The sequence below is a fragment of the Anabas testudineus genome, chromosome 10 (assembly GCF_900324465.2).
Source record: "Anabas testudineus chromosome 10, fAnaTes1.2, whole genome shotgun sequence".
Taxonomy (NCBI): Eukaryota; Metazoa; Chordata; class Actinopteri; order Anabantiformes; family Anabantidae; genus Anabas; species Anabas testudineus.
In genome coordinates, this window is record NC_046619.1 from 13,392,119 (window position 1) to 13,406,376 (window position 14,258).

Below are 14,258 nucleotides of genomic sequence, written 5' to 3' on the forward strand. Positions count from 1 at the left end.
TGTCTAGATCGAAAAGTTTAGCTATCGCATTTTTAAAATGCTCTGACTGCTTTTAGCCTAAGCTCATCGTGATTCAGACAGAGGCTTGCAAAGAAAAGAATGCAGTGACAAGTCACACAGATACTGAAAAGTCATATATCTTGCAGCTCTGCTCAACTGAGTAACTCCTAAATACGCCCATAATGCAGCATCCTAAATGTGTAAAACAATTGAAAATGCAGTAAACTGTGTCAATATGGCTCCATAAAAGTAAACACGGGGGTCATTGACAACCATTTTCCAAATGTATAATGGAAACTGCTGCACTGACACTGAACATATAGAAAATTAATAGACTGGCAAAGCAAACAATATAAATCCGACCATTTTCTCTGTAACCACAGATGGTGCCAAAATAGCGAGTGAATAAAATGCTCTTGTTTGACCTCAGAGGATTTTCACTTGATAGCACGCCGTTCACTGTGGAGGTTCAGGAAAAGTTCATTGAAACAAGTTTTACATCACAAGACACACACACCCCGCTCTGCTTAACAAACACAGAAAGGAAGTTTATGGAAGCTGCTAAAGCTGGAACAAAATTAAAAATTTTGATGCAGGCCTCTTCTGTTTTTTTTTTTTTTTTCCTGGACTTCAAGAAGCATTGTTAAAATCTGTTCTCTTATGTAATGTCTTGTCTTGGCCTCGAACTCCCCATGTTCCGTCTTTATGTCCTTCTACAACCACTCTCTTGGAACAGTGTCCTCTTTTACCCCCTGGCTATAGCATATGATCTCTTCTTCTGGTGCCTTTTCTTCAATCTTTATGCCATCTGTCAGTTCATCCCAGAGGTAAAGCTTTTCATCCCGAGAAGCGGCAACGTCAGGCCCCATGGTGAGGACAGGTCACACATGCCTAGTGTAATCTCATGCAGATGTACACAAGCTTGCTTTATGCATACACATTTGTGGGCACACTAAGTGTGTGCGTGTTTGTCTGATGGGGACCAAACAACATATCGTTGTTACTTAAGAAACTTAAGAAAGTGGCACGTGATGAAGATGTGTAGTGGGGTCTAAAATTCTGATCTGCTTATCTCTCAGTAAACAAAGCTTGATGTATTGATTTCTGGTGGTGTGGACTCTTCTGGTCTACCATTATCATGTTTTGGATACAGCTTATCCAGCTACTACAAAGTGTGCAAAAGTGTTATAAAGGGTCTGCACTGACACCATAGAAACCTTTAGTCCAGTTTTATGCTGAGTAAGCTCCTCCTTGCTTAGAATAACAATTTGACTTCTGATGCTTTCACTTAGTTCTGATGCCATGTTTCCTGCTATTACAATGCTACAGTACTTAGTCAGCAGTGCTCTGCGGCACAGCCATATTTATACAGGTGAACAATGGCTGCAGGTTCATTTACTTGAACAAGCCTCTGGTGGCTAGATCAGATTTACTTAAGTGTCAGGCTTTAGTTTCAGACTCTCTTTCTTAGGGAATACTGTGTGTGGAAAAAAAAAAACTTTTGTGGCTCCAGCTGCAGCTGCAGCTGCACAAATCGGATAAGTTGCATCAAGTGATATGATTTGAGTTAGTATAAATGAGGTAAGAAGAGCAAAGAAAAAAGATCTGGAGGTGTGTTAGAAGTCTAAGTTAGCTGTGAGCCCATGCCAGGTTCTGCTTGCTTTTAACTATGCTCCTGCTTATGCAACATGGCGCCCTTGCTCAGCCTTCGTGGATTTGGAGCATTGGTTGTGCATGTCGTCAGAAATGAAGGCTACATGTAGACCTCTGTATCTGGCTCCTCTCTACTTGAAGTTAGCAGCTGGAGGCTACAGTAGTGACTAGCAGCATAACACACCCAAATCTTTGACTGAACTATTGCACTGTGGTTAATGTTGGAACCAGGTTTTGAGAGGGAAGAAGAATTTGTGGAATAAAATAGTGAGGTCTTAAAGCTTTCATCAGCTTTTTTTAGGTCACTCTACTGAAGCCACTCATTTAACCCTTAGAGGCTCCAAGTGCACAGTGGCACTAATGCTACTGTACAGTATATAGAGAAATGACTGTGGCATTAGATGCCCACAGCTAACATGTGAAGTAACTTACAGCTTCTTGAAACACATATGAATTAGTTATGATGAAGAACAGAGTGTGTATGCATGCACGTGTGTGCTTGTATGGGACCTTTTATTGCCATGACCATACTTCTCCATTTACCTCTGAGCGAACTGTGTCCAGGTTCCTGACTTGATTGTCTTCTATGGTGAAAGGAGGAACCTACAAGGAGACACAGGAGGAGTATGAAAGTGGATGGAAAGTGACAGATTGAGAGTGAGGAGGAGAGAGTGTTGACCGAATAGAAGACACCAAATAGCTCTTTGCAGGCATGAGTGTCTGCAGACACGAGAGCCCTCAAACTGCTGCTTTTTTACCCATTAGAAGAGTCCAGGGCTCAGCTATGAACGCAAAATCACATTTAGTATCAGAAAACATTAGTTTTTTGTCATTTTGCAGGTTTAACAGAGCTTTTTCTCTCACTCACTTGATATTTGAAACCCTTTTAAGTAGTAGTAAGTATAAATCTATTTCTAGATATTCTTATAAAAAACAACAAAATAATGAAAACCATCTCATTAATTCAACTCCATGCATGTATTTTATCATTTTATCATAAAAAAGTCAGAGCCGCATATTCAGGCTGACAACATAATCATCATTATATTTTTTTTATTTATAATTCATGAGCATGAAATTGAATTAATGTTGCATCTGAGTTTGGTCACAAGTTAATAGAGTGGCGGCTGACAGAACAAGAACCCGCATTTATCTCAACAGCTTTTATTAGACTGTGCCCTGTTTATGCTTTTTAATTGGCTGTCTGTCTCGGTAATGAATTCATACAAACAAGAAACTAAGTTGCAGTAGAAGAGGAAAGAACTTGGTATATTTAGGACAGAGGAAATGTTTCTGCTGTAGAAGGAACAGCGTCATGACCTTGTAGGCTGTAGATTACATTATCATTCAGTGTGTCTCTGTTGTCTTTTGTCTAATCCTAGTATTTCATATTACTACTAACACATCCAGTCAGTGCAAGAGAGTCATAGTGTCTGATTTGACTATACATGTAGATGGAAGTTTTAAATGATTGTGAAGTCTGTTGATGTGATATGTTCTTGTGTGCACTGATATTAGGTTTGTTGAACATGATTAATCTACAACATTTTCTTAACATAAAGGCTACGTTTAAAAAACGTCCAACCAGTAATTCCCCAATGTTTTCCTCACACCATTTAAGTTCTTTAATTCATATTCCAGCCACCTAGTTTGACATTTGCTCCTGCACCTTAATGCAAAGCCTCCAAACATCAGCATCCGCCTTTGTCATTTTTTAGTACAAAGCTGTAGGATGGGATGACGTAGGAGTACCAACAGCATAAATCCATAACTTAAGAATAGGCTCTATTTTGTGAGCTTATTGTTTGTCTCAAAGAAAAGCTAATGTGACCGCATACTCCCTTTGGCAATTACTGTGCTCACACTTAAACACTGGACTGTTGACTTTGTATTGTTCTTCAGTCCATTGGTAAACTATTCTGGGTGCTCATATTGTGTGCACAAAGCAAGCAGTCGGCAAACATCCCAGAGTGTGTGTGTGTTGTTCTGATCCCAGTCCTTGTGTTGAGCAAGCAGGATGGAAATATCACATCAACATGCCTTAGGGATAAACATACATCTGTACTTCCAGTTAAAGAAGCCTGCGATAATATTTACCCAGCATGCATTTGATGACAGCGGGAGGTAGAGAAGAGACAAGGGAACCATCATGGTTGACCATTAACTACATGAATGATCACCACTGTTACACTGGATGGCATGCTCCTTAATTAAGATGAAGATGGGTACTGTAATCTATTTAGAGTTAACCCCACATACGGTACCTCAACCTGGTTTGTGTAAATAATCACGAGATGTGTGTTTATGTGCAGCTGAAAGCAGTCGCCAATAAACACACTGTTTGCTTGAGTGTCACAGGGAGTTTAGGGAAGTAGGAACAGGATGGACTAACACAGGGTTTGCTTTCTATGTTTAATTACAATAATAATACAACAGAAAAACACTGTTAATTGTAATAGTTATAATAGTGTAGTTCTATATTTCAACATGGTGTAATGTAATAATAATTTAATAGTAAAGTAGTCAAAGTATTGATATTTTTCTTTGTATTTAGCTATCCTATATAGATAATGACATTGACATCATGATCAACTGTCAACATGCAATCTGACAAACAATATACATGAACTATAAAAAAGCTATATACGTTTCAATTCAGGTTATATTCTCACAATATAGTGCAGTTAAAAAGCCAGTTAGAGTTGAGATTTCACATTACGAGCTATTAATGGCAGTATACCATTGTGGTTTGCCTTTTTAGACTTGGCAGCCAAATAGTTTTGTGCTCAAAGCTCTGTCCTTCATCCCCGGATCATGTGAAAATGCCAGCAGGTGGAGTTTGGGAATGTGTTAAAATGTCAATTGGCTGGGGAGTTTGGTTTGGATTTGTTTTCTGCAAGATAGCTAACACACTGCATGTGAGCTCTGGAAGCCTGAGAGCTCAGCACTTCACCAGGGAAATCTTAATATTGATCAACAAAACTTTCAAGGCCCTTGTTAAGGCCTTGTGTGTGTGTGTGATTACATTTTACACTCACGACTAATGGTCCTGACAGTGCTTCAGTCAGCACCCCTGGTTGTCTTTCTTTCTTTCTTCTACCAAACTATCACTGAAACTTTATTTCCAAAATCCTAATCACAGTGAAATTCTAAGCAGACCCAGAAGCGTTCTTTTTCCAGCACCGGTCTCAGAAGACTCTGTTGAGTTCATTAAAGGGTGAAGTTAGAGATAATCAAGGACTGCCGTTTGTCTTTGCTCCTTAATACACAAAGACATTTTCCGTTTTTGTAGTAGTTCAGACGAAAGATGAAAAAATAAACTATTAAGAGGCAGAAAGGCGAAGACAGAGATGAAGATGTGGAACTTGTGATCTCACATTGCCATGAATTCATACCCTGCAGCTCATACTCCTGCATGTTAATAGTTAGTTGATGCTTTTTTAATCTCACTAGTGTAAATCTGGGTTCTAGTCGGTCCATGAACTAGTCAGCACCATTGGTTTAGACACCACATTACATATGAATCAGTCAATTAGACGCCAAGCAGCACACATGCTTGCATTTTAAAGACAATGATTTGCAATCGCAATAGAAATGTAGCTGTACCTGTGAAGTTGTGTTAGACCACTGATGTGTGTAGAGAGTGCTCTGTGTTCCTGATGCTGCTGTTTCTGCTGCAGTAATTGTTTAGTTATGCAGCAAAATGGATCTTTTTTTTTTTCTGTCTGCCTCATTACAGAGGCAGCTCAATCTATTCTTCAGCAAAAAATGTAAGCAAGGAAAAGAAAAGGCTTGAGTGAAATTGAAAAAAAATTGATTACCCAGATGCCATACCAACAAAGAGCCAACAAAATGAGCACCTGTTATTTCTGTCCTCTGTTTCCTATTGATTATGTTTTATTGATATTATGTGGCAGTATATATGTAGGTGTAACAAAATCATTCTCTCTGTCAGCACCGCGTATTGAACCCAAATGCAAATGAGTGTCTTGTTTCCACAAGCAGCAAATGTCTTTCTTACATTTAAACAGTAAAACACGATACAGTGGTTCTTCACACCTTCAGGCCCATGGAACACTCTAGCTGTAAGAAATTACATTTGCCATGTTCTTAGATTGCTTCTAGCAAATATCTGTACTGTGACTTTAGGTCTACTGTATTCATTTAATGGAAACTGTGCAACATGAAAGAGCTTCTGTAGTAAGAAAGAGTCTTTACTTAAACAGAAGTAGATATTATATGTAAAATACATTTAAGTAAAAGTACAAGTCCTGTATTTAGACTAAGCAAAATGTAGTATAGTATTAACTTTAACTAGAATTAAGTATTAAAAGTGATGTATATATTCTTTTTTTCTGTTTGTTATTAATTAAACCTGAATATATAAGCAGCATTTAAATATATATGTATGTTTTCAAATTATAGCATCTTTTGTTTAAAAATCTTAAAGTGCAAAATACCTTATAACCATAGCTGTCAGATGAATGAAGTGATGTAAACAGTGCAATGTTTCATGAATGTGTATTGATGTAAAAGTATAAACTAGCATAAAAAAAATATTGAAAATACAAGCAGCTGAGTTCTTGAGTACCTGTTGCTTAGTCGTTTAGCTTGTTAGACTGCCCACACTATGGTAATCGTGTGCAGTGCTCTGCCAGTCTTATGTATATACACATTTATTTAAACATATAAAAAGAAATCCCCATTTAAACCAAAGCTTTGTATGCAGGGTTTTTTTTCCCATTTACAAGAATTCTCCTGACATTGGTCCAAAATATTTTCACTTGGCCACTTACTGTATGTCTGCTTGTGGCCAGAATTGATGCTTTGTCTGTGTGGCTGCTTGTCCTCTAATATCACGTGTGCCTCCCCTTCCCAACCTCAGGCCCTGCCTGGCCTCTCAGGAGTCATTCCCTGGAAAGGCATGACAGAGCCCCAGTGTTTGGAAATGGCTGTGCTGGCAGCGATAAGCAGTTCAAAGAAGAGAGCGCATTAATGTAATTGGCTGCCAGCAGCACAGTGGTCTCGACGTCTCATATCCACATGCGGTAACACACACTCACCACATGGATTATTGGAGGAGAGTGTGTGAGAGTGGAGAGAGGATAGAGAGGATGAGAACGAGAGAATAGGGGGAGAGAGATGAAGGAAGGACAGATCAAGAGAAGGGAAGAGGAGGAGACGGGGGTCCTCATTGTGTCGCTCATTAAGCCGTGGGAGGCTCAGAGAGGCTGAGAGATGAGATGAGAGGTGTCAGAGTTAAATGTCAGGTCTGGTAGGGACGTGGCTGACCTCCATGAAGCCAATACACACACACACACACACACGCAGACAGGAAAAGGTACAGAGGGGATCCTCCACGAAGTCTTCTGCCTCAGATTAGCCCCTCAACTTCTCCTCTCCTCCTCACTCTTTAACTCCTCTCTCTCTCTCTCTCTCTCTCCCTCTCTCTACCACTCACCTAGTTTTACCCTCTTTTTCCACCCATTACACCCAAATTACTGGTGTCATTGCAAATTGAATTGTTGCAAGCAGATAGCAGCATTTCCACTAAATAGCCCTGACTGCTATCTAGTGCAGTGGAAGTGAAGGCTATTTCCTTCAGCTAATTTTAAAGTCTGTGTGATGGGAGGCACAGAGGAGAATGCCGGTTGGCTTCTTCCACTGTTATGAAATGTTTTCACCAAAGGCTGTGAGCAGCTTTGAAGTTTAGACTCTCGCCCTTGTATTTCAAACATTCTCCTCTTCTGTCTCTCCCTGTGAGTTCTCTGCAAGCACTTCTCACCCCACTTTCTATTTATTTCTTTTTTTTCCTTTTTTCTTTTGCTGCTTCTCTGAGTTAAAATTGTGTTCTCATTTTTATTCTTACTCTCAGCATCCTACATCCTTATCTTGTGGCATCTTCCGCCTTTTCCTGTTACACACTATTAACTGATCATCAACTCCAAATAGCAAGAAAATATATTCAAATCAATTAGAATTGGTAATTGTTTAACAAATTAAAACACGAGTGAGTGTGTGAGTGACAAAATAATTGTATCACGGTGGTATTGTTACAGTGAACAAAAAGGCTGCATGATGATTATGTCTAATGTGAAAGCAGTTATTCATAGTGTCAAACCCACAGAGCATAAATCACCCAACTTTGCAATTCCCATCAGCTCAGAGCATTTTAGCATCTTGAATTTGACAGTTTTGGATCTCTACCTTTACTGTTCACTTTATTATGATTATTTTGAAACACAGAAGGTAGCTGACTGCAGTATACCTGCCCAGCAGTTGACCACAGACAGACACAGTTGGCATTAGCTGTTGGTAAAGACTGTGGAGCATTTAGCAGTTAATGAACCACATATTTCCTTCTGGGGTAGGTGGAGACAAAAACTGAGCTAAAACTGTGTTAATGCTTAGCTTAAATCATCAGATGTCTAGAAAGGCTACTTAATGAATGTTTCTGCATAACTACTGAATTTGTAATGTAGAAATTTTAATTTTAATAGCAAATTGTGAAGAGTTTGTTATTAAAATTACTCCTCCTGTTACTGCTCTTAAAATTAGCATTACATTTCCCGTCATTGGCTTCACATGACTACTTTTTGTAGATCTAGATCTAGATTTATTTCAGGTTTCCCAAAGTTCCTATGGAATCTATGGTGACGCTGATGTTGTGTTTTATTGAGGGTTTGACTGGAAAGACAAGAACTTCTGGCATGCAGAGATGTGTAATGAGACAGTGGCGTCATCTGGTGGAAATGACAGGAAGAGTTGTGTGCCGTCAGCATAGCAATGATAGGAAAACCTATCCAACTGGATGATGGGTCTTAGGGATGTAGTATAGATGGAAAAGAGTAGAGGACCAAGAACTGAGCCCTGTGGCGGGGTCAAGAGTGAGGTGATCTGGGCCTATTTAAATGAGGTGTGAATGGTGCCTGTTGTGAGAGATATGTTAATAAATGAAGTTGTTTGAAGGAGAATGGAGGGGATAGAATCAAGATAACAGGTGGTAGGATGGTTTGAGAGCAGGAGGGTGGATGCATTGTCCTCAGTCAGAGTTGCAAATGAGGCGAGTGAAATGCTCTTGATGAGGTTGGCAGTATGTCTTTGAAAAAGAGAACTGGGAGCTGATGACTGCCACCTTCTTGGTAAAGAAGATGCCAAAGTCAACAGTAATGAGTTGTGTAGTCTAGTTGTTTTGTTTGTTTTTTTTACTTTTACTTAACTGTTTTTTCTCTTTCATGTATGTTGTGTTATGTTCCATTTTGTATGGCTTTCATGAAGACACTTTGCAACCTGTGATGCTATATAGATCGCATTATCATATCATTGGCAACATTGGCTGCCAACTCATAGTAACAGATGATGTGAAGCACAAAATTCTGTGTATTTCTAGGTCAGCCCTTCAAGCTGGATCCAAAAACGGCTCACAAGAAGCTTCGTCTGTCTAATGACTGCTTGACCATGGAGAAGGACGAGAGTTCACTGAAGAAGAGCCACACCCCAGAGCGTTTCAGCGGCACAGGCTCCTATGGAGCAGCAGGAAATGTCTTCATTGACAGTGGGTGCCACTACTGGGAGGTGCTGCTAGGAGCATCCACATGGTAAGAAAGACACACACACACACACGGGTGCATTATGTAAGCCTGCAGGAAAGCGTGGTAAACTGAAATCTCTTGCTTTAGGGAGTTTAAATCTAGGCTTTTATGCAAACCAGCATGCACGCATACAGACACACACTCCCCACACACAGTGTATACTCTTATCCTAATTATATTCTTTTCACTAATTGGCTCTGAAGTAGCCTTCATCATGAAGGAAAGACCCGAAGGGCCCATGCCTATCTTGTGTGTCCTCAGCATGAGGTAGTTTGACTGTGCAAGCAAAGTCATTAAGGAGGACACTAGTTTCTGATAACTAATGCATTCCAAAACATTCCTTCCCTGCAGGTATGCTATTGGCGTGGCTTACAAATCAGCCCCGAAAAACGAATGGAGCGGCAAGAACTCATCCTCATGGGTGTTCTCACGCTGCAACAACAACTTTATGGTGCGACACGACGGGAAGGAGATGCTGGTGGAGGCGAGCCTGCAGCTGAGGCGGCTGGGTGTCCTGTTGGACTACGACAACAATTCACTGTCCTTCTATGATGCCATGAACTCCCAGCACATTCATACCTTTGAAATTTCTTTCCTCCTCCCTGTTGTACCCACTTTTATGATCTGGAACAAGTCAGTCATGATACTCTCAGGGCTACCCGTCCCCGACTTTGTCGATGGTGTGGCCACTGATCTTCAAGAGCAGCAACAGCAGCAGCTGGGGCTGTGCCGACAAGAGTCACCATACTTGACTGGAATGAAGGGCTGCCACTGAGAAAGGCCTATGGATGACCCAGCAGAGTCCACTCAGGCCTGGTGACTGAAAGGTTCATAGGGAGCTGAAAGACAGTGTGACTGAGTTCTGCTCTAATCCTCATTACGAGTGGACTAGTTACTTTCTCATGGATTTAGAAAGTGATTAAAATATGCACACCAGTCTAAAATAAATGTCAATCCTGTTAGTTTGTAGCCATCTGATGCTTTGCAAATCACCATTTAATGGGAACAAGGTCTCTTGACTGTGCACATGGGCAGACCTAGGAAGAGGGCTTAGGTCTATCATTGGATAGGCCAGCCCTCCAGCTCAAGATCTTCCTTTTTTATTCATGTTTCTCTTGATTTTGACAATAGACAGAAGACCTGGGAGGAAATGTTCTTGTCATCCATGCTCATCTAATCAGGAAAAGTGGGATTACTTACTGTCTCACCTGTGGTCGATTAGAACAAGCCACAGCAAAAGGAAAAGCATAAAAAAAAAAAAGACTAGAATCAAGGAACTACATTTTACCTTTGCTTTAAATGTCCATAGTCCCATTACATCTAGGTTAGATGATGTTTGAACTAAATGGTACAGCTTAGATTTAATCCGGATTAGTCATTAAAGACATAGTTTGACTGTCTCTGTGAGAGTCAGAAGATTTATACTATTCAAGTCTGTATGCTACATGGAAAGCTAGAGCCAGCAGCCAGGTTAGAGTAGTGTAGCATTAAGGACGCCAGTCATGTAGTTCCAGCAGTGCTCGTTTTACACTTCTGTTTTTCATGGGATGTCCCTTTGTTTTCACTCTGACAGCTCTAAACTAAGCTACTTTAACCACCTGCTGGCTCTATTTATTTTAGTGAATAGACATGAGTAGTATCAATGTTTTCATCTATCTCTTTGATAGAAAGCCACTAAGTGTATGTCAAAATATTTATTCCATTAAATGTCTCTGTTGCATGACAACAGGGTGCATTGCAAATCTTATGGGATCACTGCTCATGAGTTGTAACCTCTGTAGCTGTAAGTGGTAAGGTGTAAAGCCTTTTCCTTGGTCTTCCTCCTAGACATGGCCCAACAGTCCTGTTTGGATTAGCAGGTCACCGCTTCCACATTTCCGAGTGGTAACGTTACTCCCAGATATGAATTAGAAAACAGAGCGAAGATTTGCATCATGTGACTACTCGACTTGTATAATAAGAGGTTTATTGAATTCTAGAGGAAAATGTGTTATTTATGACAAAAAGATGGTTTACTTTTATTATTAATCTCAACATATTCATGTTGCACTTTTTAATTAACACTATTCCCCCCCCTGAGATTAAAGCAGATGAGCTGAGTGACAGGTTTGTAATGGGGAGTGAAAGTTAAAACTAGCACTACTGCTGCTTGTGTTCACTCCTCTAGAAATTATTTTATTTTCCCCACTCACATCTCCAAAAATAACTGTACCTTTTTTGGTTTGATAAGTCATAATCTGGTCGCTCATTACTTTGCAATAAAACAGATGACACTGCTGTAAAATTAAAGTGTTTTCACTGTGGTTTGAACACAACCAGCAATCTTCTCCACTGGACTTTTCAATAGCCTACCCACAGTAATAGCTGTTCACTCTGTTTTAGGGAAGAAGGGGGTTAACACTTTAACTTGCTGTCTGTCACAGTGTCATGGCATGATTGTGTTTTCCTCTGTAATTCGTTAACACACATGCACATACACACATTTTTGTTTACATTGGCTTCGTCGTGGTAAATGCATGATACATAGTAGGATCACTGGGTAATTTCAGTAATTCTTTCACCTGGCTCACTTGACCATCCGCCTACAAGCTTAGAAAGACTTGACCACTTTCTTTCATCCCACAGTTTTAAAATAACAGCTCCACCTAGATCCATTGTTTGCTATATTTTAAAAGCCTAGTATGAGTGACAGTTTCTCTGGTTTGATATTCAGGTAGTGATGCTGATTCAGACAATCAAATATGTATCAAAGTGTATGGTGATTTAAGAGGTTATACAGGAAGACATTGTAATAAAGTGACAGTCCAGGTTGAAGATACCAGATTTGACGTGTAAAATATGGCACCTTGTGGCCATCACCCCTTTATTTACACATCACCAGGTATGTACTAATGTTGAATGTCATGTTACATTTGTATTAGCAGGCTATGATTTGCCTGATCCTTCAAAAACACACAGAGATTGCAGTTGTTTGCTAGTTACCTTTGTTACTTATTGATCAGTTAAAGTAAGGATAACGTGCACAACCTGCAGTGTTCATTTACAGCAACTGTCACAATACATCCGTCACGATTTGATATTGATTACTATTGAGTACTACTGGCAATAGAGCTAATCCACTGGTCAAAGGTAACTGGAGTAGGCATTCCAGTTTGAGAGGTGGGTTTTTTTATCCATCAGGGATTTTAGTGAATGTTACACAATGTCCACATATTTATCCATCTTGTTGAATAATGTTGGTCACATACCCGGAACAGCCATGTGTTGATTTGTGATCCGGACTGACAAGCTCAACTCATCTGTGCAAGTGTGCTTGGCTGGGTCACTGCATGATTATTTGACCTTGCTGCAGGTTCATAATTCTTTCCTTATCTTTATGATGAGGTTTCTTATCTTACGTGACGCATATTCTGTCTTTTTTTTCCAAAAGAAAAAAAAAAAAAACACTGAACACAAAATGTTCATTGCCATGCATATCAGGTCGTTTGCAGTGATCTTTCTTTCTTTGTGTCACAAGTCAATACAGTTAAATATATACAGTGAATGATTTTCAATAGCTACCCATTCCTTGTAGTGCTGTGTAATACCTTAGAGACAATGCAATAGATTCTCCTTTTTGCTTTTCTGTTTGTGTAACTTGGGAAATTATTTTTTACAACTCCAGAGAAACATGATCCTCTCTTTTTTGGCATTTGGACCTTGATAAACAGCACAAAAAGATGTAACAGAGATCATTTTAGCCAGAGAGGAATGTAAATCATGGGGGAAATATATATTATATAAAGTTGTATAATATACAAAATATATATGAACTAATGTTATTTATGTGAATTTAAGTCCAATTAAAAGTCTGATCCCAAATGTGTTGAGTCAAGATTTTTTTTCTTCTCAGTTGTGTTGCCTGCAAAGCACCATAATTCAAATTAGCTTGGACTTGGCCTACATTGACTCTAATAGACACAGTTCTTAAAGGAAGAGTCCTAGTATGGAAATATGCTTATTCGCTTTCTCGCTGGGAGTTAAATGGGAACATCTTTACCAGTACTTGGGAGTTAGATTTAAAAAAAAAAAAAAAAAGCCATACATTACATGATTAGCTTAGCTTAACACAAATACTAAAAATACATATACTACATTAATTTATGGAACTGGCTGATGGCTGTGGAATAATTACATGCAGCCATATACACTGAACTCTCAGCGAGAAAGCTAAGCAACACAGTTATCCCTTTAAAATGTTGATGTCTAAACGTAAAATGCCTCTCAACGTGTACCTTGGTTCATGAAAGTATAAGGATTTGTAATACATCTTCTTTCGTGGGGCATGTTATACAGTGCAGAAACCTTGGGTCGCACCATGCACAGCACATCTCTACTGTGTAGTTTGGGCAACAATTTTAAATGCAAGCCTCCAAAAGGGTCTTGGAATGGTTAAAGGCAGAGTCAGGCTGCCAGGCTGGCAGGTCATCCAGAGCTCAGGGGTTAGTAGGGCTATACCCTCTTAGCCCTCATCTGTCATCACTGGTGCAAGCGCCTCATTACAGCAGCATGGGTCCTAACTTTGCCCGTGAGCATGGCGTACATACTGTACACCCTGACCCTGGAAGCATGAACAATATGCTCACTTATTTTGTTGCCCGTTTCATGTGATGCAGGACTCTTTTCAAAGTGTCACAGATCAGCATATAAAATTTTAAAGGTGAGGGGTGAAAGGTGAGAATAGACAAAGGGCAGTATCATGCATACTGTTTGGCCTTGTGAGCCTGTGTCTCTGCCCTGTTATACCCTGAAGCAAGGCGCTGAAACTACATCACCTCGATGGTCACAGTGCACCTGACCCAGCACTGCTTCCCAGCTGGTCAGATGAATTATATCCCTCAGGGATAAATAATGATTCACAAATATACGTCATATCTGTGACCTTGGATAGTTTCGGCCAAGCAGTGTCTCACCTAAAGCTAGGAAATGTGATAATGAAAAAGGCCAAGAGTTACTGATTTCAGGTATTTAATG

At 39.8% G+C, this 14,258-nt stretch overlaps 1 protein-coding gene across 5 annotated transcripts in view; it reads left to right on the forward strand.

Moving 5' to 3' along the window:
- The window catches only part of mid2 (midline 2), a 116,397-nt gene extending 103,708 nt beyond the window's left edge, over nucleotides 1–12,689 (forward strand). For all 5 annotated transcript variants that reach the window (XM_026358317.1, XM_026358318.1, XM_026358314.1 and 2 more), the window contains 2 exons: nucleotides 9,044–9,251; nucleotides 9,597–12,689. In XM_026358317.1, coding sequence (XP_026214102.1) covers nucleotides 9,044–9,251; nucleotides 9,597–10,020 — 632 coding nt within the window. In that variant the 3' untranslated portion in view covers nucleotides 10,021–12,689. The remainder of the gene's footprint in view (nucleotides 1–9,043; nucleotides 9,252–9,596) is intronic.
- Nucleotides 12,690–14,258: the final 1,569 nt, after the last annotated feature.